Genomic DNA, 25,665 nt, shown 5'->3' on the forward strand with positions numbered 1-25,665 from the left:
AGCTACAAGCAAAGCTGTTCTAAGTTACTTCTGTTAATGTTTGCAAAGAAATGATCCTTCAACAGGCTGCTGAAGCAAAAACCATTATTAGCTGTTTTTCTTAACCCCCTTGGGATCTTTTAAAAACTGTATGTGTGGCAAGTGACTCTCAGCAGCAGCAATGGTGATAGGAATGGAATTTTGTGGCCATGCTAGTGGCTAGACCTATGCCTGTCTTTCACTAAATGACACATGGAAAAATTACCTGTTGGAGATGGTGCTTCTGAGTAACTTCCTTTGATGCTGCCTTCTGCATGAATTGATTCTGCAGACTCTGATCCTGAAATGTTAGTGCAGTTTAGAATACTAGAGGAAACATTTCCTATTCTAACATACTTTAAATACAAACCTATATACATAGACATGGTCTAAAATTTATAGAGTGGGGGAAATAACCTGAATAAATTTTGTCAAAGATGAACAGGCATGAAAAATTGTCAGTTTTCTATTTCTCTTGTGGGACATTCCTACTTTTCTTTCCTGAACACGTTATATGATGAGTCTCCTCTGACTCTCTCTCTCTCGTGTGTTTGTGTGTGTGTGTTTAACCTAGACGCCATTACTCCCCAACAGAGCAAAACTGCCTCAAGATTAAGCTGTGAATTCAGAAATAATATAACTTAACCTAATTTGTGTTGTAAAGATTACCTGTCTCAATGCTGTTGTCACTTTGGCCTTGCAATTTTCTGGGAGGTGGCGTTGGGGCTTTGCGCTTTGCTCGCCTCAGAGAAGAATTGACGGAAGATGAGCCACTGAGCTGAAGAGAGCCTGTCCTCACTATTCCTATTCCCGAAAGTCCCTGGGGAATTGGGGGAGGGTAGGAAAAACAAACAAACAAACAAACATCAACGATGCAGCAAAAAGATTAGTAATTTGCAGAAGCAAAAATGTGAATGTAATGAACAATTCAGCAGCCCCATAACAGACACTTAACATTTCTCATAAGTGAATCAGAAATCCAGTTCAGACATAATGCTAAAAATTGGTGGCTGAACGATGGTTTAGCACAGCCTTCCCTAGCCAGTGGTCAGGGATTATGGGAAAAGCAGTCTAATATACCACGTGGCACTCTATTGGGAAAAGCAGCCTTATCATTATGAGAGTGAGATGTGGTGAGCCTTCAGGCAAATTTTTAATGTCTGATGTTTTATTGTGTTCTTAATATCCTGTTGGAAGCCGCCCAGAGTGGCTGGGGAGGCCCGGCCAGTTGGGCAGGGTATAAGTAATAAATTATTATTATTATTATTATTATATTATTATTAAATTGCTCCTTTAAAAAAATATGTTCTTTTCATGACTTTTAACTGGAGAGCTAACTTAGGAAGCAGAAAAAGAAAATGCCACAAAACCAGTAATCTCCTGTTGCAATACCAATGAGAGTTAGCAATTTCCAGTGTGATGCAGCAAGTGTCCTTATGAACCAAACATTCAGTTATCAGAGACTTAACTTCTCGCAAACAACTTCTGCATGGACAGAATTCTCCATCACCGCCCACCATCCAAAAAATAATAAAAAAGTCCCTGCATATAGAAACTCATGTCAGTGAGAAGTGTAGTTTTTTCTTTCTCTCTGAATTCCCTCTATGTGAGATAGGTGGATGGATGAATAGATGAGCATTTAAACATGTAAACTCTCCCCCCCTTTTTTTTCCAATGTGAAGAAGAACAGTTCAGGCACGGTTCCCCCCTCATTTGCTCTTTGTGAGAGTTGTGCCCATTTGTTACTTGGAAACAAGCACCAAGGCTTGCACTAAGATTCTTTGTGGCTCCGAAATTTAGAACAAACACTCAAAATGTCAGCAAACCTGAATGTTACAAAGCAACTTTTATTTATTTTTATTTTCTGCTACTGCCCAGTCTAGTAAGTTGGAGAAACTAAGAAGGTAACCAAAGTCTTACATTTTCCATTTAAAAATAGTTAAGACTGCAATAAATGACACAGTAGAGTCAGTGTTTGTTTTTGGCTGGTTTTTTCCCCCTTGCTGTTGTCTGATATTACCGTTCTGGCATGGATAAACAGCCGCACTTTTATCAGAATTGAGCAAATTGTTCAGTTTGGACAAGGACGCTTCAGTAATCTACTATAAAGGCAATGCAGCAAGAGACGTTTTGTTCGCTTTCTCCTATCTAACAACAGATTGTTAGTGCGCTGTCAAAACTTTGTGAAAAGGCTTCATTCCAAACAAGAGGGATGTAGGCAGGGCTATGGCCAGACTTCAGGAAGCCCTCAGCAAAATCCAGTCAATGGGCTCCCCAAAAACCAATTCCCCCACCAGCCACTGGATTCCCTTGGATCCCTATAGTGCTACCATCCTCCTCTTTCCTCTTGATCACCCTTGTCCCAAAAAAGAGCCAAGGAAGAGACAGCCACTCCGGTCTAAGTTGGTAAGGAAAATGCCTCTGCCACCACAATGGTTTGTTGCAACAACTAGAAATACTTCTTTATACTAGCTTTTTTTTCTTTTTTTTAAACTACATTCAAAAGGCCTTTCTAGCTGTCACAGCAGCATGGACATTTTCCAAATCACGATTCCTAGAGTGCCTTCCTCAAAACCCACCTGAGGCAGCAGGTAGAGGAAGAAGAGGTAGCCAACTAAGGATGTGCACAACAAACCAAGAAATTACTATGGGATCCTTTCTTTCTCAGGGCAAGCCTGCTTCCCCCATCCTCTGACAGATACACTCAGAAACGATTGTGCTGTCGATTTTGCCCCCCACCCATACTTCATCATCTGTTCTTACATGTTCCAAGACGGGCAGAACACCTCAGGCCCACTGGACAAACGTGGCCTCCCCAACCTCTCTATCTGACCCTCAGGCCTCACCCCTTTCCCAGGTTACAGCCTTTCCAATCCTGCTCCTGAATTCCTCCTGTCTGCCTGGAATTTGTGTTACAACTCTTTCTTGCCTGGAGGTGTGGGTTGGCGTTTAAAAGTACCACTGTACTTCACCAACTTTGCCTCTGGCTCTGACCATTACAGGCATTTGCTGCCGCCCCCCCCCCCCCCGCCAGAAGGTGGTCCACAAAGGATTGTGGCTCATAGTCCAAAAAAAAAAAGGCTCCCCATCTGTGCCCTAAAATAACATTATTGATAGCAGATTAGAAAAAAGAAAAGAAAGGCTAGCAACAAGTTTAAAAACCACAGCACAAGAAACACAAAACAGTAATTTACTGCTGCAATGAGATTTATGGGGAAACCTTTTAAGAAGAAGCAGGAGGTTATTGGCCTGGGTCCTAACTTGCACTCATGGAGTGAGACTTTCCATGCTTCTGTTGTCTAATACAGTTGTATCTAGGAAGTCAAACGTCTTGCGAGTCGAACGTTTTGGCTCCCGAACGCTGCAAACCCGGAAGTGAGTGTTCTGGTTTGTGAACGTTCTTTGGAACTCGAATGTCCGTCACAGCTTCCAACTGGCTGCAGGAGCTTCCTGCAACTAATCGGAAGCCGTGCCTTGTTTCCGGGATGTTCTGGAAGTCAAACAGACTTCTGGAATGGATTCCATTCGACTTCTGAGGTACGACTGTAATTGTTTCAGGTATGCTATCTTCCAAGATGATGCCTCCCCAAAAACTAAAACCAAAATCGCATGTAACACTGAAGAGAAACAAACCATGCATGTTGGTTTATGTGCAACGCTAAGCCAGCCATTCTAAGGTTTGTTTCCCTGGTCTACAAAGTAGGGAGAAAAATGGAAACTGCTTTAGCATGACTAATCTCAATAGGCTTCTATGCCCTGAATTTTTACTTTTGTTGCTGCTGTGTGTTTGTGGTTTTTTTTTAACTTGGGCCCAAATTTGCCAAACTTCAGACATTTACACACTGAAAAGAAGAGGGAGAAAAGACCCCATCTTCTTATTTTATCTTTGGAGCACATTATATTTGGACCAGTAACTTTTCTCAGAATGAGGATCTTCTCACCAAGACGCAAAATTCCCAAACCTCTGTTGAACAGCACACTCTGGTGGCTACTACTTAACAGAAAATAAATTTCTGTGTTATTCTTGATTTGAGTAAAAACAATATTAACTGAAGGGCCTTGCATCCAATTCATCTCTTGGGCCTGTTCTGTTCTTCATCTTCCTAGCATGCTCATAGGCTAACGTATTAGAAACGATGGCTTTCATTCTCAATTCAAAGTCATGTCTGAAACACAAATATGCAGTGCTCCAATTTACACTGCCACATTTAGCTTTGAACTTTAATTGGAATTCACAACTGACAATCTGTGCTTTACCAAGATATTACCCACTGCATTAATTTCCCCCAAAACTGTGCTAGAATAAGTTCAGCACATATTGGGATTTATAGATAGATTTGACCTGGCAGCCTGCTTCATAACTTCATTAAAATGCATTATTACACAAGCAGGCAATTTTATTAAGATAAAAACATGAGTTTTGAACATCCATGTTCTTTCAGTAAGGAAAATTTAAATTTCCTTAAGGCTCTAACTTGTTCATCATAACACAAAGATTTGAACTGTTAAGGAAACCTTTTCTCAGTAACAGATTTAACTGCATTTTTAAAATAAAGGGCTAAGAAAGGCAATTTGGTAGTGACATAAAATGTCAAATCCTTCTCCAGTTACTGAATATGTTAATGCGAATCATAATTTCCCCATATTTAATGCAAGTTTAAAGACTATCGGTTCAGTAGAGAACGGAGGGTTCCAATTCCAATTTGTTATTAACATGTTTTAAAAGAAGCTTTTTTCCCCCAAAAAAGTTTTTTTTTTAAATAGAACTAGTGGCTGCACTTAAAAGCACTGATGCTTAAACTTGCTTCAAATTATCTCAATAGCAGGATTTAGTATTACTGAACAATGTCGGACTTCCACCAAAAGATTAATTTTAATTTCCAAACTCAACTTTTAAAAGGACCCCTTTGAAAACAACTGACTAGCCTTTTCACTTAATGTAACATGCCCCTCCCTAAGCATAGTGTAGACATACATCCCACCTATTTCAATTCAACCTATTTCAAAGCATGGCTGAGTTAGATTTAATTTACACTTTCCCAGTGCAGCAACTGCTTTCCCAAGTGATCTCTTGTCATACTGGCAAAGTGCTCAGCTGGTGGGTAAAGGTAAAAGGTAAAGGACCCCTGGACTGTTAAGTCCAATCAAAGGCAACTATGGGGTCCGACGCTTATTTAGTTTTCAGGCTGAGGGAGCTGGTGTTTGTCCACAGACAACTTTCCAGTTCATGTGGCCAGCATGACTAAACTGCTTCTGGCGCAATGGAACACCATGACGGAAGCCAGAGTGCACGGAAATGCCATCTACCCTCTCGCTACAGCAGTACCTATTTATCTACTTGCACTGGTGTGCTTTTGAACTGCTAGGTTGGCAGGAGCTGGGACAAAACAACGGGAGCTCACTCTGTCACAGGTATTCAAACCACCGACCTTCTGATCGGCAAGCCCAAGAGGCTGTGGTTTAGACCACAGCGCCACCTACATCCCCCTTTTTACATGTGATGTGGGAGGGAATGTGACCACAAAGGAAACTGGTTTCAAGGCCACGGCGATTCCAGAGACGGCCTATAAATTAGGCTCAAAATTGTGGTCTGTTACAATTTATTCAGAATGTATAAAGCAATAAATGTTCTTGCTTATCTGTTCCGTAGCTAAACAGAAGTTGCTCTGATATTATTCTCACAGCGGAAATTTAAAGGAAGGACGAGACTTTTGACAACCAACCTTATCAGTTTCATCCACACTGCTGGATTTCACCACGCATGTCATGGGTCTGCCCTGGGTTTGTGCAAGATCCTGGGGCACACTCTGGGAAGCAGGCATTGGAGGCAAGGGCGCTCGTCGCTTCTTCGGCATTTCAGAGGGAAGGGTATTTGAGTCATACTGCTTGGAGATTGTATTAGCTCTCATGCCAAAGGTTGGTCTTGGCTTATTCATTAATGGAGTTGCAGGAGCGCTGGCGGTCTTTTGAGAAGGGGAAAAGAGGTCAACAATTAAAAAATAATCTGAATAGATTTTAGCCAATGTACTTCTCTAAACCAGGGGTTCTCAACCTTCATTATAGGACTTAATTCAAATTTACCATTACCAGAACAGAAGTTATTTCTCCGAGGGAAGATCCTAGGGTTACTACAGTAATTGGAGTACAGGTACCATTTGAATGAGGGTGGGTGGCTGTGGGTGGGTGTGGGTTGTTGCCACTCAGTCATCAGCCAGCCTTGAGAGTACAGTTTTCTTTATTCAGGGAGAACTTTAAGCCTCCACAACTGTAACCTACAAGTATCTAAGGATGAAGCAGATCGAAGTGAGAATAGGGCCTTTAGGCCATGCAGGACGACATTATCTTTAGGCTGCAATCCTAAAAATACTTACTCAGTAGTAAATGCCATTTAAAACAATGGCACTTATTTCTGAGTAGGCATGTGTATGGTTGCAGTGTTCAATCATCTAAGGAAATACTTCCTGGAACAAAAAAACCCTCATGAAATATATTGAGTGAAATACGATCAATCCGCAAAAAAGAGGGCACACAGTTTCATGGCAGAAACTGAAAAAAAATGTCATGGGGCAGCTTGCTAGTTTAACAACACATTTTTATTGCCAGTCCAGATAACTTCAAGAAGGCAGAAAAGATGTTGGAGTCTGCTTTCTCCTAGCAACTGTCTGGATCAAGAGTGAACCGTAGAGGATCCAGTTGTAGGGGATTTCTACCATACATTAATATTTGTAACTTATGTTGTCTTACCTGTTCTCGTTTCTTCTTGCTTCTCTGAAAAAAGCTGAAGAATCCTTTATTTTCTTTTTCCTTCAAAATATCTGAATTTTGCGAGTTTTGGCAAGAGTCTAAAAATAAAATACATTACTTGACGCCATCATTTACAGACTGTACTGTTTCTTTCCTTTCCTGCATCTCTGTTTCTATTACAAAATATTTCTTTCAAAAAGAACATAATTTATAGAATACCATGTTCTCTCCTTTACATGCATCCCTTTCAGTGATCATAACTGTTGGAAAACATTTCATTATGCAAGGTAAAAAACATAAAAACTGCAAAGCACATTTAGTCTGATTTTAGTAGTATTTTTTTCTTTTTTAAAAGAAAAGTCATTTTATCTATACCAAAAGTAAGATGTAATCTACATATCTTTCCCAAGCAATTAAAAAGACAAAAGTAATAATGCATAACCCCACGACCCTGATTGAAAATAAATTCTTAAATTTGTTTTTTGTTTGCAATATTGTTTAGTTTGGAGTTTGCTTTTTTAAAAAAAGTTGCAAGTCACTTCAGGTGCCTGTGAGCAGCAAAGCAACCCATAAATATTTTAATAAACACGGTAATAAACAAGTAATCTAGTTGAGGAAAATTCCTTTTCCATCCAAATACAGTGGTACCTCGGGTTACATACGCTTCAGGTTACATACGCTTCAGGTTATAGACTCCGCTAACCCAGAAATAGTACCTCGGATTAAGAACTTTGCTTCAGGATGAGTACAGAAATTGGGCGGGGACGGCGCGGCAGCAGCAGGAGGCCCCATTAGCTAAAGTGGTGCTTCAGGTTAAGAACAGTTTCAGGTTAAGAATGGACCTCCGGAACAAATTAAGTACGTATCCAGAGGTACCACTGTAACTGAATAACTTCTACCTTTGAACAATATTCCAGCTACACACAAGCCAGAAGCTTTTAAACGCCAACCCACACCTCCAGGCAAGAAAGAGTTGTAACACAAATTCCAGGCAGACAGGAGGAATTGGCAGCAGCGGGAGGCCCCATTAGCTAAAGTGCTGCTTTAGGTTAAGAACAGTTTCAGGTTAAGAACAGACCTCCGAAACGAATTAAGTACGTAACCAGAGGTACCACTGTATGGTAGTGGATAAGCTTTTAAGTGTTTCCAAAAGTTTGTCACATGCATCTTTAGAGGTTTTGCAGATAAGCCCAAGTGAATGTAATATAGATAAATTCCACCTATTTGAAACAAATGGTTCAAGAAATACTATATAATGTTAACCTGCATAAGACAAGCCATGCTGTAATTCAAAGATGGCAAACCCACAGGCCAAATCCAGCCCATCTCAATCGAACTAGAATCCTTTCCTGGCCTCCAGAAAAATTTGGGTGCCTCTTCTTCCTCTGTAGCCTTTGCTAAGTGGTCTTACTGGTCAGAAAATAGGAAAGAGTGCTATTTTCTGTTTCTTGAGAATGAAGACCTTTGCAATGCTGCCATTCATGACAAAAGAAATAACCCATTTTAATTCCCGTTATTTTTTTAAAAAAATTAAACTCCTCTGGTGCTGTTCAGTGAGTATTCATGGGCTATTCTAAGTTAGGAGAACTTGCATGCCATACCAAAATCTGTGTTGTTTACTCTTCTAACAATAATTCAGACAAATCTCATTCACATTAGAAGATACTTGTTTGTCCTAATACTTGTTTAACTGGGAATGTCTGTGTTTAAGAATACTACATCATTCACTCTGAGGTAGGTACAAACTCACCCTGTAAAGATGAAAAGCTGAATTCAGCAGTCGGTGTGACTAGAGAGATGGAGAGGGGAGGAAGATGAAAACTTAATTATAGTGACAATGCTTCCCAAATAACTCCTTCATCACAGTCTCAAGCAAAGGAACCAAAGGCAAATTCTCAAAATGCAGAAGTGTGTGAAGTGATTCCTTCTATCAAATTTCACCCGGAAAGAAAGAAAACATTGTAATTTAAGCAAGGATGGCCAACTGGGCAGAGAAGGCACCTGGCTCTGCCCCCAGAGGCACCTCTACATTTGGAAGTCTCTAATTTGGAAGTATTAAAAACAAATGAAACTCACCAGATCTATCCATCTAAAAATAGCGGTATCCGTTGGCATACAACCAGACCAAATTGTCAGACCCAAATGCTTCATAGGAAATAAATTAGACGTAAACTTTTTAAGAATAAAAGCTGGAATTCTAAGTACAAAAGCAAGGAACATGCAGGTGATATTAACCACCACTTCAGATGCTGGAGTACTGTATTTGTAAATTTAATATTTGCTTTTTACTGTATAAAATGCCCCTCCTAAAAGTTTCTACCATGCACAAATCTCTTGCAGGATATAACAAAACCATGCTTTTGAGAGCTGTTTTTTGCTGTTTCCTCCTCAGCTGTAAAAGTAATTAACAATTGTTATTAGTAAAACAAACGTTCATAGTTTTAAAAAATACAGTACCATTCTGTTCTAAGTATGTCAGTATTTGGAAAATGGAATTCAGAGGCATTTTTGTCATTTGTTGTTTTTTTTATTTCAAACATGGGACTCAAAACTGAGACTTGAAAATTATTTTTAAAAACTACACTGGTATTATGAAGATAGCTACACAATATTAATATATAATGGGTTTCTAACATTTGGTTTATTAACTTGCTTTTTTAAAAAATCTATTGCATTTTAAAAATTTTGAACAGCAGTATGTGACAATGGAATGAAGAGGGCAATCTATATAACTAAGATTATAACAAACACTTTGTTTTGGAAATGGATACATCATCTCTAACTGCTAACTGCCTGAAGGTAAATTAATGTAAGCTCTTATTTCGGTGTGTATTTGGCTCCATCTAGAATTATCCAATAAACCAGTCTAGAACTCACACCATGATCAAAAGAACTTTAAAAGGACAAACTTAACAAGATAAATTAAACGTCTCCCTTGTCCAAGGGCAGTAAACAAAATGAAAATGGGTGCTTACCCCTCAAATTAATAGCTTCCATGATGAAAGGCTTCAGTAACTTCTGTTTGAATTTTATTGAATGTTCAATAAGGGACCCAAAAATCCCTGATCTAAGCAGCCCAGAATACTTAACCGAAACAAAAACACAAAAAGTGACACACCCATATATTGAGGAGGTATGTAAGACAAGAGCAGACCTACCCAGTTTCTGTACATGTGGCCTGTCCAGAATGGAGGCAGGAAACCTGTTTATCTGTCAACCTATTTATCTGAACAACCCATTTATCTTAAAGTATTTGAACAAACATAGGAACATAGGTAAAGGTAAAGGGACCCCTGACCATTAGGTCCAGTCATGGCCGACTCTGGGATTGCGGCACTCATCTCGCTTTATTGGCCGAGGGAGCCGGTGTTTGTCTGCAGACAGCTTATGGGTCATGTGGCCAGCATGACTAAGCCGCTTCTGGCGAACCAGAGCAGCGCACAGAAATGCCGTTACCTTCCCGCCGGAGTGGTACCTATTTATCTACTTGCACTTTGACGTGCTTTCGAACTGCTAGGTTGGCAGGAGCAGGGACCGAGCAACGGGAGCTCACCCTGTCACAGGGATTCGAACCGCCGACCTTCTGATCGGCAAGTCCTAGGCTTTGTGGTTTAACCCACAGCGCCACCCGCATCCCCAACATAGGATGGTGCTTTTTACAGTCAGACCATGGGCCCATCTAGCTCAGTACTGTCTAGTAGCATTGCTCAATATGGTGCCCTCCAAATATTTTGGACAATAACTTCCATAATCTCTAACCGCTGGCCAAGATGACTGATGCTGATGACAGCTGTAGTCCAAAAACAGTTGGATCCCACCAAGTTGGCAAAGGCGGACTAGTGCTTAGCTCTCCAAGGTTTCAGACAGAGAAGAAGACGAAGAAGAAGAAGAAGAAGAAGAAGAAGAAGAAGAAGAAGAAGAAGAAGAAGAAGAAGAGGAGGAGGAGGAGGAGGAGGAAGAGGAGGAGGAGGAGGAGGAGGAGGAGTTTGGATTTGATATCCTGCTTTATCACTACCCGAAGGAGTCTCAAAGCGGCTAACATTCTCCCTTCGCTTCTTCCCCCACAACAAACACTCTGTGAGGTGAGTGGGGCTGAGAGACTTCAGAGAAGTGTGACTAGCCCAAGGTCACCCAGCAGCTGCATGTGTTGGAGCGGAGACGCGAACCTGGTTCCCCAGATTACGAATCTACCGCTCTTAACCACTACACCACACTGGCTTTTTCCCAACCCTACTTGGGAGATACTAGGGGTTTAACCTGGGATCTTCTGCATGCAAAATGCATGCTCTACAGTCCTCCCCTAACACCAATCCTATATGCACTCTGATACCTGAACATTCCTTTATTTATGAAAGCTGCTATGTCAGCTTCTCGCTATAAAGGGAACAATGATAATAAAGCAACCTTTAACAATTACTATCCTGAAAATTCAGTTTTATGCATGCAAGTTCAGGAACCCATAGAGAGGGTAGGAAATACAAATGTAGGATTTAGTAGGTCAACCTTTGTGCCATTTTTTTCCCTGCACGAAGACAGATGGTGCTGGGAGGGAATGGAAAGAAGAACCTGGTGCAGTGGCTAAGAAGCATCAAACTGGGAATTCGCCAGTGCGAATACTATGGCAGCTCTGAACTGAAAGGGGTTCGTGGCCACTTTTTCTATGCCTCAGACTTACATCAGCAATTCAGAAATAATAATACTGGCTCACATTACAGTGTCTTTGTAATGGTTACAGAAGGAATTTATGTAAGATAATTTGCACACCCCAAAATATTATATCAATGGTTGTCATCAAGACCCTGTGAGTGCTGAAACTGTTGGAGAGAGAACAGAAAATTTGCTATTAGTCTTGATGAGGTATGGGGAGACAGGAACAATATTGGTGCACTCTGCTCCCCACTGCAGGTCAAGTAGCAGTGGAGGCTTGTCCATTGGGATGAATGGGGCATTGTCCCAATTACTTCAACCCACCCATAGCCAGCCACTACATCCCTGCCTTTTTACAACCAATTTAGGATGTAACATTGGCTGTCAGTTTCCTTCTCCTTAGTTTCAGCACAGCCCCTGTAGAAGTCAGTGAGTCTGGGGACAAAAGTAGAATTAGTTGGCTCTGCCTGTCGCTGGCTCCGGTTCTGCTTAATGTCTCCCCGGCCTTCACACTATGAGCAGCAGTAGCAACTTTGGGTGGGCAATTCTGAGTGAGAAAACAGTGCAAGGAGAAAAAAGAGAGTTGACAATCTCTTCCTCGGCCAGGTTGTTCCGACTGAGCCAATTCATCCTTGAGGCTGACATATTTTTAAATGAATAAAACAAGATACCAAGTCATCGGTTTCTCACATCGATGCAGACTGAACGAATGCAGAACAAGTTAGTGAGTGCATGTAGGTTGTACTGCTTCTGAAGATATTTGCAGCATTAACTTTCAGGAATAGCTTTGGTAAAAGACCAGTTTATAAATCTTACCTCTGCTGACATCCATAGCATATAATTCTCTGAGCCCAAGCTCATTTAGGGATTTGGTCAAGTCAAGAGTTTCCTGAGATTGGTAAGTCTTCAGTAACAGAGTGTGTAAAGGGTCAAAGTCACATTTGCTGCAGATGATTTGCATGATATCTTGCAGTGGTGCATGAGGATTAACTCTGACAATAGTCTTCTGTGTCTTCTTGTAGTTTACAACAACTCTCACAGTTTGCTGAAACAAGGGGAATTTTAAAAACCGATTATAGTCTTTTGCTTTCTGAAAGACACTCAATCCATCAAGTGCATTGAGTTCATTGCTATTAATAACTTTAGCAAAACATTTCAGTCGGCGGAGGGGATGCTATAGAATTCTAATTTATACCCCATATTCTTTCAGCTCTTCTCAGTGTGAAATGAAGATTTGGCTTAGGCCACCCCCATTAAGATTCAAGACTTGGAAGAGGAGATGAACAAGGCCTCCCCAAATTCAAATATCCCAAGGATTTGAACTCATGAACTGAATGTGACTCATGTGGTAGTGATGTCTTGCCCCTGGTTGTCAACACTTTCTCTGCTCTTCATAGAACTCACAGGGAATGAGAGACAGAGAACTGAGAATAAGAGAAAGGACTTTTCGCACTTGCTTAAAGCAAAACCCATGCACACCCCTCCTTAAAGCAGATTACAGCAGGTAGGAGCCCATAGAATGAAAACCTATCTCCCTCCTTAGGCAACCAAGAACTAACCACTCAGCAATTCATCTCTGAACCCAGAGCAGTCACAAGGCATGCACTACCAAAGACAAATATAGATTAATTTTCAATGACTTTCATATACAATTTTAGAAACAAATTCTGAATGATGCTACTGCCTCCAAAAACTTTGGAATTTAAATGAAAAGTATTTAGGAGGTGGAAAAAGTTTCTGTAAAATATCTCACCTCTGGGATGACAGGAGTAGGCTTCTTTTTATCCATCTGTTTTGGCTTTAAAATCACTTTGTCGACTTCAAGCATCCCAATGGGTGTATTTGGTTTGAATTTGATCTGCTTTTTCTCGACTGTCATCAGGTCTATGGTATGGCTGGCAGGATTCAAACGGTATTGTGCACAAAGGTATACCAGTAAGTCCATCATTGGTTTGCTGGAATAAAATGTTAATATGACTATAAATGGTTATTATATAATTTCCCCAAAGGTCATTAAGAAAGACTTGGTTGTGGTGGAGGTCTGGCTCTTGAAGACGCTCTTGCCTTGCTTGAACCAAAGACAATTATGTACAGGCATGGGGGATGCGATCCAGGTCATTGCGGGTGTCAGCCCGCCCCCTTGCAGGCCAAAAGCAGTGCACGTGTCAGTGGTTGCACATGCCTATGTTGTTTGCAAAATTATCATTCCCTGTACAGGACATTTCAGAAGATGTAGGCACTCTCAAGACTACCGTATTTTTTGCTCCATAAGACGCATCTATCCATGAGATGCACCTAGTTTTTAGAGGGAGAAAGCAAGAAAAAAAATATTCTGTGCAGAGCATGTAAGTGACTCTCGTTTTTCTTGCTTCAAAGCAAGCAAAGTGAGAGCCGCTTACATGGCTTCTCTCCCGCTTTGCGCAGCTCTCACTTTGCTTGCCCATCCCTCCTCCCACCTCGCTGTAAAGAGTGGCGACACTGGAGCAAGAAGAAGAGGAGGAGACACCGGGACAGGTGCTTTGCTTGCTTTACAGCAAGGAAGGAGGAGGGATAGGCAAGCAAAGTGAGAGCTGTGCAAAAAGGGACAGAAGCCATGTAAGCAGCTCTCGCTTTGCTTGCTCTCAGCAGTCCCTCCTCCCAATTCGCTGTGAAGCCAGCAGAGTCAGAGGCGCTGTGCATCTCTCGCTGAAGCCAGCAGAGCAAGAGCAATAGCTGCGCAGCGGCTCTGGCTCTGCTGGCTTCACAGCGAAGCGGGAGGAGGGATGGAAGAGAGCCCTTACATGGAGCCCCTTCCGTCCCTCATCCCGCTTTCCTGTGAAGGCAGCAGAGCCAGAGGCACTGTGCAGCTCTCGCTGAAGCCAGCGGAGAAAGAGTGATAGCCGCGCAGTGGCTCTTGCTCTGCTGGCTTCACAGTGAGCAGCGGACAGGAGCCATGGCTCTGGCTGCAGAGGCATCTCTCAGCTCGCGACTGCAGCAGTAGCTGAGGGATCCCTCTGCCACCCAGTGCATTCACTCCATTTCCCCTTACTTTTTAGGTGGAAAAAAGAGCGTCTTATGGAGCGAAAAATACGGTAGTTTATTTCATTGGGATTCAGCAGCGTCTGTAAGGCAAAAGCCACTTTCAACACTGTCAAGAAATACTGTGGCACAGAGATATCGAACACTTTCATAAGATTAAAACCCTGCAGAATGTCTCAGCGACTGTAAAAAACAAGCAACATTCCTACTCAAGTTTAATCTACTGCACAGTAACATTCAGCATAGAAGCTTTAAAGTTGCTCTTGGGTCAACCCTGATAATGAATAACAGAGATTATGATGAAATAATTTTTCCACCTCCTAATTGGAACAGCTTACACAACGCCTCCCTGAATTATAAAAAAGGGCCTTGTTGAACGCAAGGCTCAACAAAACATTTCACCAAAAGACTACCAAACAGCCTAAGAGCCAAGAGTAACTTTAAAAAAGAAGAAAAAATATGCCTTCCACACGGCTTCCTCCCCTGTGACTGGTTGCTGTAGTGGGAATAGCAGGTCTCTTGACTACATTTCTGAAGGTTTATGGAGTTTGTGGCCCACCTGGCCTTGCACAGCAAGGCAGTTCCACACTAACCAATTGCAATAAACAGAACCGGTCTTCCTGAAATATTTTACCCAATCGCTTACCGTAAACCTTATTTTTGTACAAGAGTATACAAAAGAGCAAATCGTATTATAAAATGAAACAAATCCTTCCTAAAACAGCTTCAGGAAGGGTAGGGGATGCAGAGACACAGCCCATTAAATAGTTAAGCACTGACTGGTAGTTACTTATTTAAAATCCTAGGACACATACCTAATTCCTGCTGGCTCATGAACAAGGACCACCCAGATATAACTAAAGACTAGCAAATACACACACAGCTTTTCTTTGCTGTTTTACAGTCTAGTGAAAACAAACTAGTACTTTTACTACCGCAAACCCTGTATCAATTCTTGTAAGTCTTACCATGCTGAACTTAAATGACCTGTACAAAAGCTCCACTTAGAAGGGCTCCCAAATCACAATTCTTTTAAAAAGCTAAATTTGCCAAAATACCCAAACAAAATATTTTTTTCCCCGCCCAAAAAGCTATGATTCAGATTATATTTTTATTTCAACTGCCTGAGCGGAATTTCATTGCAAGTAAACATTCAATTCAATTAAGTAATTGTTTCATCAGTCTAAAATTCAAGCGTGAAAACATCAGTCACCAAATCCTGTATTTTGCACCAAACCTTTTTTTTCTATTTCAGCATCTATTCTGCAGTAAATACAAATTTTAAACTGTTAACTGAAAGCAATGTTCCACCTGAACTGTAGCAACCTGCCAATCATGTTTGCACATATTTTCAAGGGGGTTCCAGTATTTCAAATTAGGCCACGTTTTGGAAAATTACTTACTGGGTCCTATTCCTAAGTAAAATTCTGAGGAGGAAACACAGATCGCCAAACCTAACTACAGCAGTGACATCTGCAAATCCACTGGCCAGGGATATGTGATAAATAGAATACCTGGCACCACACAGATAATTACTGGAAGATCTAATTTCCACTAAAGTTTTGGAGCGGGTAAGAAACAGCAAGGATGACTCGCACAATGCCTTCCTTTCTCCACACACTACACAAATGAGAGAATACCCAGCCCACCTTCCCAAAACTTTATTCAAGATGCTTTTCTTACGTAGCAGATGGCTTAAATAGCCATCATGTTATACACCAATCTTCACAGGTTTTGCTGCAGATTTTAGCATCTAAAGAGTAATTTAGAGGTCCTTGAAGGGCCACGCTCTAAAAAGGAAATTATCTGGGCAGATTTATAGGCAAGAAAATGTTTCTTTCACTTTTTTCGCTCATTGTTAATTATTACTGAGAACTGCCTCCACTTTTTTTCTGTTCTTTCAATTTTATCATTTTGGCCAATTTCCACAAACTAGAAAGAAGTGTGCATAAGCCCCCAAATGCCTTTTTTTTTTTTAAGGCTCCAGGGACCTGTGCAAACTTTGCCCTAGCTCACAGGAACACACAGCTCATGGAAGCTCTTGACCAAGACTTGGGAGCAACAGAGCTGTGTATCAATCTGAGCTAAAGCTTAGGGCAAAGTTGCCTTACTCTCTGTAAGCCTTCTCTTTGGGCCATGTGACTGTGCCTCAACCCCACTCTCAGTCTTTCCTAGTCACGTGGAAGGAAGGTATTACATTTTCACTCAATCCAGCCAGAGAGAGTTTCCTAGAGTTTTGCCAGACAAGATTAGCTCCCGTTTGCCTTGGCATTTCCCTGAGCTGTGCCCCACTGGATAGCTGAAGGGCTTCACTATTCCCCGAAGTCTTAAAAATCTGTCTTTGGGGACCTCTGGTTGAACTGCAATTAAGTTATCTAGGACAAAAAACGAGAGGAACAAGGTTCATTTAAACTAAAAAACAAAACAAATGTACATTGGTGCAAGATAACAAATTCATGTGGGCACAAATAGCTTGCTGGGTTTTTGGATCACAACATAGACATTATTGGATTTCCAGGTTCAACACCCAGGTTGAAATTAGTACGTGCTAAAGCACTTCTGCTGCAGAACAGCATGAATTCTTTCTTAAACGTACCTGCCATTAACAGTAGTAGACTTGATCACATCACCTGGGAGAACCACAGACAGCTCAATGTCTCTGTCGATTATGTTTTCTTTTTGCTCCATGGTGAAGTTAGTTAGTTCTGAATCATCAAAAGAAGAACAGTCAGTGATCCTTGTCTCAGATGGAGGACGAGGAGCTTTTGGCTTGGCTTTCCGTCTGAAATAGAACATAAATTTAACGCAATTAGGAAAAAGCGTATCAGCAGAACACTACAAGGAAGTGGGTAAAGGCTTCAGTGCTGGAGTCCTGGATGCAAGTGAGCTGTGCAGTTCCTGAGTTGTCTGCTAAATCCGAGGGAAACTCCCTGAATTACCAGTACAGTGATCAAGCAATTCAAGGATTGTTTTGCAAGGCACCCCAAGGTTTCCTGAACAACTAAGCTGGAATTGTCTCTCTCTCTTTCTCCCCCCCCCCCCGCCATTAAGCTCTTTCCCCCTCCTGGTTCACACAATTGCCTTTTCTTTGCAAAGCTGCACTTTAAGAAGTCAAGTTTATCTAAGAGTCCAGATCCTGACTTATTGTATTTGGGAATTCTCATTTGAATGCACAGGACTGTGATAAGATGGAACAGATATTGGTTCTTCAGGGTTTTGCCAATCTGATTTTGGACATCCCTTTGCAAACTTCCCACTTTTTGGAAGCAAGGACAACTGTGATTGTGATGGTTGAGATATATATGAGACAGCTATATTTAACCTTCTCCAAAGTGCATAATCAAACAATGCAGTATTTTTAAATTTCTCTCTACCCCTTTAATATTTGCTTTTCACAACATGTTACATGAAGATGGTAAGCTGAACATTACAGAAATATACTACAATCATATTAAAATCAGCTCTGCGTCACATATTTTAAAATGTACAGCACTGGACACAGACATTATAACATTTACTTAACACACTGCCAAGTATCTTTAAAGTATGTTGCACTATAAAATCTGGTAAAGGAACACGAGCAATACACAACTTAGTTTTGCTCAGGCTATAACCCTTCCATCTTGCAGTAAGCCGTGGGGGTGGGAACAGCTCTGCAACGGCAATGATTTTGGGGGCAGGAGCGGGGGGAGGGACATGATGGTGGTAAGACACAACTTAGGGATAGTTAACACATATATGTGCTCCATTCAGTATGCAGTACAGTAATTTGATAACTTTCAGCTGAACATGTGTATTACCAGCCCCAAAACACACATACACACACAGTATTAAACACTGGATCTGAGGCAATGCAAGAATATATTTGTGTCTGATCTGTGAAGTCTGCTTCATTTTCATGCAACTTCACTTAGCAGAATGTTAGAGCAAACAAAAGTTAAGTAAACACCTGTGGGGGAGGGAGGGGGAAATTGTTCTCAGAAAACACAACTATTAAGCAATTTAGCCTTGAAATTGAACAGCATGATGCACGTAGCAGGAATGACCAGGTAAATACATGAATACAGCAGGAAATCATGTGTCATCTGTTTTGAAAAGTAAGACTGGGTTAAGGCTGCATTTCTGAGGCAGCTTGGAGTGGGGGGTTCAGAAGATAAATTATCTCATCCAGTGCCCCTGCAGACTCATGTTGAGGGTAGAGAGCACTCCTGTCTTCATCTATTCCTTTTTTAAAAAAATTACCCTTCCCCTCTCATTATTCCCAACCCCATATTGTAACCCAAAATAACTCAATCGGAGAAATGATGATTGTTTCAGCCCACATCTACATAGTATGTAAAAGGTAAAGGTAAAGGACCCCTAGATGGTTAAGTCCAGTCAAAAGTGACTATGGGTTTGCAGCGCTTATCTCGCTTTTTAGGCCGAGGGAGCCAATGTTTGTCCACAGACAGCTTTCTGGGTCATGTGGCCAGCATGGCTAAACCGCTACTGGTGCATGGAGAACCGTGACGAGTTCCACAGTGCACAGAAATGCCATTTACCTTCCTGCTGCAGCAATACCTATTTGTCTACTTGCACTGGTGCTCTTTTGAACTGCTAGGTTGGCAGAAGCTGGGACAGAGCAACGAGAGCTCACCCCGTCATGCAGACCCGAATTGCCAACCTTCCGATCAGCAAGCCTGAGAGGCTCGGTGGTTTAGACCACAGCACCACCCGCTTAGTATGGACCCCTGTGTGCACAGAGCATTCTGGTACCCTTATGGCAGCCTTACTACTTAATGCACTGGCCTCCGCAGTGACAGATTCACCAAAATTGGAGTGAAAGGATGTCCTACTGGACGTCGTCCCCATCAGTAAGTACTTCCAGTAACGTGGCACAGCAAAGAACTAAACTAGGTTCCAGAAGAGACTAAGGTGATTTGTATATATAAAGCCCAGGCTTCCACTCTCACTCCTCCCTCCCTCAAACCGACTACTAGAATTTTCAAATTCATAGAAAAACGGTGACGGAACCAGCAAGAAAACAAGTATGCTGCTGCACATATTTTATAACAGAGGTGGGGATCCAGTGGACCCCCCCCCCAGATGTTGATGGGATTTCAAGGACAGTATCCAACTGACACATCTTAACGCAAGGATTTCTAATTGAGCAACAGAATGTCCCTCTTTGCCCCCATCACCTCAAATCTGTTCCCGAAAGTTGGTGGAACCCCTAGAACAGATTTAGGGGACACATGGGAGGGAGTGCAGGGGGAGAAGTTCCACTGAACAAATGACACAAGTTACTCCAAGCTACTTCAGATACAATCCCAAGAACCTTCAGTCCCAGCCAGCATGGCCAATGCTCAAGGATCACCGACAGAATCTAGCAGCTATCCAGAGAGCCACGGGTTAGCCTACTCTGCTTTACAGAATGAAGATGTCAATAATATTTATCTCCCTTCTGGAACTGGGTGCGAAAAAGAGTGTGAGTGGACAACTGAAAGGAAACAAGTGAGAACAAGACTGCATGGATGTGTGGTGTTTCTTCAGTCTGTGTTGTCCACCGCCAACCTAGAGGCTAATCTGACAGTCAAGAGTTGTGCCTCGCACAGACTGCATAATTGACATGCAACACAAAGCTCATCTTGATTCAGAAAGCTCTGAAAAGAAAACTTTCAAACCACAAACAGAATACAGTACTGAGTTATGTGAAACTTCAGTGTTTATATTTAGAAACGTAATTCTAAAAGGAGTGTGGGAAAACAAATGAATGGTGCATGGGAGAAAAAGAAAAAAACCAACCAACTGGGCAATTCATAGCATTCTGAAGACGGTTTTTCCAAATTCAGTCCTTAGTTTATTTCTTAAATTTAAAAAATGCCAATTTATGAAAATAATGAATCATTATCACACAACTGTCAACATGGTATGTGCTCTGATCATCATCCACCTACATCTTGGCTGTGAGTCCAGGAAGACCTACTCCTTGACTTGCATGCTTTTTCCTACCTGGCCTGGGAGGGCAGGCCCTGACTGACTCCAGATACAAAAGCTGAGGCTGCTGAACAGACTCTTGGGTTGGGGTATTGCTAGGGGTTTTGGTTGGGAGCGTGGTTGTTCCTGTTTTTGATATTGATTTTTTTGTATCTTTATTTTAGATCTTATTATGATTTATATGGAAACTGTTTAATTTGGTTGTGTACTTTTTAATGCTTTATAATTTTTTGTTTATGGCTACTTTTGCTGTGTTTGTAATCGCAAGCCACCTTGAGCGTGGTTTTAACTACGGAAAGGCGGCGTACAAAAGTAAAATTATGTACGTATGCTGTCACAAAAGACAATGAGTTTTTTGTGATCTTAACACTATACCATGAGCTCCATTAGGAAAAGGCGCAGAAGAGGCCCACTGGATCAGACCAAAGGTTCATCTAGTTCATTATCTTCTTTCTCACAATGGTTAGTCATTGACTATTTTGAAAGCATTTACTGAATATTTGGAAGGAGGGATGCCATTTCTTTGTTCTTTCTCCAGAGACTATTTTTAGAAAGGCAAAAATTATAAATATTTATGTAAAGCTCCCAGAGCCTTGAGGACAGAGAAGGGCATAAAGCTAAAAAAAATATAATGCATAATATTAAAGATGCACAACCACAGCCTGGAGTGCCTCATGGGAATTTCTCTCTTTAGAACTTCAATGTAAACAAAGTAAACAGGAGAACTATAGACTTATATGTGTATGTATGTATGAACGGAGAATTTAGGAAGAATTGGGGGAGTTCTAATCCCTGAGATTAGACCTTTGCTTTAAAAGAAGAGGAGGGGTTTTTTTGCCTTAAAAGTAAGTTGCAACTTCCCCCAACCTTGTAGAATGGGTGGATTGGGGTAAAGCCACAACACACTGGATGAGGGACTGGGAAGTCAGCTATTTCCCACCTCTACTGTTTCTCCCTGTTATGTACTGAAGTTCTCACCCTGGACCAGCAGGGGGATACTGTAGATAGTTCAGGTCCACATATGCAAATAAGGGATCGAATGTGACATTCAGTGATTGGATAGTTACAGAAAGTTGTTATAGTTACGTTGTACTGGAGCTCTATATAAGCAGGCTGGCTGAACCCTTCAGTTCAGTTCTGTTCTGGCCTGTGAATAAACAAGAGCTGTTTGAAGAATCGCTGTGTCGTCTGATATGTTCACCCACAACCTAACACTCCCCCTCCTCTCACATTCAGCCAAGCACTGCCCTCCCCTCTCTGATACAGTATGAGGTGTTTCTGGTCACCCAATGAATTTCTGTGTGGGCAGGATCTGGCAAATGCTGCACGACAAATGGATACCTGTGGTCTTGGGATAGGAAAGCAATCTCCTGCCCTTACTGATTACCGACATACAAACCCTGCAATTTCCTTCCCCCCTGCTTGCTTTCTGCTAATTCCGACCTATTCCATGCGATAAATTAAAACCTAAACTGAATAATTAAGGATTTCTAAAATAAATTTTAAAAACAGGTGTGCAGGCGCAAACGCGCACACATATCACTTTCTATGAAATTCGAATCTTTTGTATCGGAAGCACATTTCATAGTTCAACCATGCATTGTGTAAAGAAGTACTTCGTTTTTTCCGTCCCAAATCTTCCAATGTTCAGCTTCATTGGAGTGCTCCAGGTTCTAGTATTATGAGTAAGCAATAAAGTAAACCACAGTAAAGGACTGTGTTATTCCTCTCTTGTAAATGACTAACAAGTTCCATTGATTATGGGGTAGTGTGCGCCCTTTTTAATTTTTTACTTCCAGCCAAAGAAAACATTTTCCTCTGATCCTGGACTCTCCAGGAAGGTCTGTAAAAGATTCCTCGTCTGAAACACTGGGAAGCCCCTGCAAATCAGTGCAGACAACAGAGAGCTATATGGACCACTGGTCTAACACTGTATAAAGGAGTTTCCTATGCAGCTATGCATCAAGTATTTCCCTTAAATAGCTTTTATACATTTGAAGGGAAGAGTGATTGGCCCCGTAAAGCACGATAATTAAGCTAATAATTTAACAGAATGCTGGAAAACCCTTTTTTGTACCACACTGAAACCAGAAGCCAGCTCCGCCAGTTGCTCTCTGCTTCTTTCTAAGCAATTGGCACTGACCTCTCCGCAGATCTGATAATATGACCTTTGGACAGCAGCAGTCCTGGAAACAGAAACGCTTTTCAGCTGGCTCCAAGTCCAAATGACATTTTCTTACTTCAAAAGGCCAAAAAAGCATACTTTGAGCAGCAGGTTAAAGCCAAATCTGTCACAGATATTCATGCTTTCAGCCAGGGTCGTTATGGCACCTAAGGAAAGTGTGTCAGACCCTGCAATAACTTGAAAAAAAATCCACTGTGTAAGCCTTTGTTGCCCGATTCCATAGCTGAAGTGAGCCACTAACAGTGAGGCTCCGACTGTTAGCATCTCGGCCATTTAATTAAAAGGCTCCTGCAGTTTTTAAAACACACTTGAACTTCTGCAGTGTTGCATGACTGCAGATCAATCAACATTCATACTAACAGCAAACGCGTTCTCCAACTAGCTATCATTACGCAGCTAAAACAGCACCATCCACGCACAAGAGGGAGGTTATCAGCAGGTTTCTTGGAACCAAAGCATTTGCAGAAATAGAAAAACTTTAGCGGGGTGGGGGTGGGAGCTTAAGGGGGAGGACCCCTGAAAGATAACCCAATGGGGATCCAGCAGACTTAAAAGGGAGGAATAATAGAATCACTATAGCTAATTGTTGAGCTGGAAAGGACCTTGAGGGTCATCTAGTCCAACTCCCTGCAATGCAGGAATCTCAACTAAAGCATCCATGGATGGAATGGAATATCCTCAGAAAGGTCATAGCTAGCTAGCTAGCTGGCAGGCAGGCACTCTGAACAGGAGCATTTTCATGCTGCAACATTTTCTTGCATGCCCCACGTGTAGCCCAGCAAAGAAAAAAAGCTGCAGTCAATCCCAGGAGAGAACTAAGAAAACACTGGGTTAAATAAATCCTGCCTGTGGCAGTCCCAATCTGGACTGACACCACAGCCCAGCAGTAACCAGGGGTGTTATATAGCTATGAGAATGGGGGTCCCAATCATAGCATTCAAAATTAGATCTACTGGCATCAATTCTAGTTTGACCCTAAATGTACCTTTCACTAAGGAAAACAAGGAATGAAATTAGACTGCCACCAGAAAAGCAAGGAAAGGAAAAGAAACAAGCTAACAGGCAGTAGGAATTTCTTTTCTATACAAAATACTTTTAATCTTTTAAATCAGTTTGTTAGATCTTGCTTTGTTGAATCAGCAGCATTATCCAAATAAATTAGTACAGGCGGATTTATTTGGTATAAACAGGAGTTCAGAATTACAAGCTTCTTTTTCTTGCACTTTCAAGATAAAGCAGAAATAAACATGGCAACAATAAAAAAGTCATGGTTCCATGCATAGATTTCTGTTTTATTAATATTACGGGATAATAGTGAAAAATAATGAGTGTCGTTTGAAGGGAATTGCATGCCAGCAATATGGGAAGCTTTGCAATTTAAACGACTGCCTGGCCCCTTTGCACTCAGCTGATTAAGCTGGAAAGATTAGGGAACCAGCTGAGGTGTAAGGCTGAAGACACAAGTTGGGGGGGGGGGATCAGAGACAGACGAATGTACACCCTCACAAGCAATGCATCCAGGTAGCGATACATTTGGGAATGTCTGTACTATTTTAGCTCTTCTGCTTCCTGCACGGCAGACATGCTGGCTGCTTCAGGAAACACCCCTTCGAGGCAAACAGGAAGTGAGTGGCACCAGCACCAGTGTGAGAAGAACAAGTCATCTGCCTGTCATCTGCAATATTTTACTTACTCTGAGTGAGACAGCACTTAGCAGAGAATGCAGGAAACTTGCCTTACAAAAGTTTATAAACGAAGACAACTGGCATGCACACACAATTTCAGCTGCAGGAGGGTTCGAGAGAAGAAAACCAGCAATGTTTATATTTGATGGCGTTTAAAGATTTGATACCCGGTTTATTTAGCAAGATCCCTTGAAATACACCAGCAGTGTTCTACTGAAATTTACCGTATTTTTCGCCCCATAAGACGCACCGGCCCATAAGACGCACCTAGATTTTAGGGGGGGAAATGAAGGAAAAATTTTTTATTTCCCCCCCAGGTGCGCTGCGCTACACCAGGAGCTTGGGGCGTGCGGAGCTCAGCGCGCCCCAAGCTTCTGCGTGCCGGCAAGGTCTCCGCTAGCGTGGGAGAGCCGGCGCCTCTCCCAGGGCTAGCGGACCCCTGCGCTAATCCAGAAGCTTGGGGCGTGCTGAGGTCAGCGCGCCCCAAGCTTCTGCATGCCGGCAAGCAGTCCGCTGCCGCCCCAAGCCTTGCGCACCCGGCGGGACCTCCTGCCGGGTGCGGGAGGCTTGGGGCGGCAGCGGACTGCTTGCCGGCATGCAGAAGCTTGGGGCGCGCTGACCTCAGCACGCCCCAAGCTTCTAGGTGCGCGCAAGCAGTCCGCTGCCGCCCCAAGCCTTGCGCACCCTGCCTTCAGGGCGCCCGACGCTCCGAGAAGCAGGCTGCTATCCGCAGCCTAGGCAACCCTGTGGGACCTCCCACAGGGCTGCCTGGGCGGCGGAATTGTTCCCGAAGCGTCGGGCGCTCTGCCTTCAGGGCGCCCGACGCTCCGAGAAGCAGGCTGCTATCCGCAGCCTAGGCAACCCTGTGGGACCTCCCACAGGGCTGCCTGGGCGGCGGAATTGTTCCCAAAGCGTCGGGCGCTCTGCCTTCAGGGCGCTCGACGCTGCGAGAAGCAGGCTGCTATCCGCAGCCTAGGCAGCCCTGTGGGACCTCCCACAGGGCTGCCTGGGCGGCGGAATGGTTCCCGAAGCGTCGGGCGCTCTGCCTTCAGGGCGCTCGACGCTCCGAGAAGCAGGCTGCTATCCGCAGCCTAGGCAACCCTGTGGGACCTCCCACAGGGCTGCCTGGGCGGCGGAATTGTTCCCGAAGCGTCGGGCGCTCTGCCTTCAGGGCGCCCGACGCTCCGAGAAGCAGGCTGCTATCCGCAGCCTAGGCAACCCTGTGGGACCTCCCACAGGGCTGCCTGGGCGGCGGATATCTTCCTGAAGCCTGGAGAGCGAGAGGGGTCGGTGCGCACCGACCCCTCTCGCTCTTCAAGCTTCAGCGAAAGCCTGCATTCGCCCCATAAGACGCACCCAGATTTTCCCTTCATTTTTGGAGGGGAAAAAGTG

At 42.7% G+C, this 25,665-nt stretch overlaps 1 protein-coding gene across 8 annotated transcripts in view; it reads right to left on the minus strand.

The window, feature by feature from the left end:
- COBLL1 (cordon-bleu WH2 repeat protein like 1) overlaps positions 1-25,665 on the minus strand; it is an 86,015-nt gene that overhangs the window by 11,289 nt on the left and 49,061 nt on the right. For all 8 annotated transcript variants that reach the window (XM_081197826.1, XM_081197828.1, XM_081197827.1 and 5 more), the window contains exons 2-9: positions 17,024-17,209; positions 13,163-13,364; positions 12,226-12,454; positions 8,513-8,551; positions 6,763-6,860; positions 5,742-5,981; positions 688-838; positions 245-319 (exon numbers count right to left, since the gene is read on the minus strand). In XM_081197826.1, coding sequence (XP_081053952.1) covers positions 245-319; positions 688-838; positions 5,742-5,981; positions 6,763-6,860; positions 8,513-8,551; positions 12,226-12,454; positions 13,163-13,364; positions 17,024-17,209 — 1,220 coding nt within the window. The remainder of the gene's footprint in view (positions 1-244; positions 320-687; positions 839-5,741; positions 5,982-6,762; positions 6,861-8,512; positions 8,552-12,225; positions 12,455-13,162; positions 13,365-17,023; positions 17,210-25,665) is intronic.

Source organism: Podarcis bocagei (assembly GCF_964188305.1).
Source record: "Podarcis bocagei genome assembly, chromosome: 1".
In the NCBI taxonomy this organism is placed as follows: domain Eukaryota; kingdom Metazoa; phylum Chordata; class Lepidosauria; order Squamata; family Lacertidae; genus Podarcis; species Podarcis bocagei.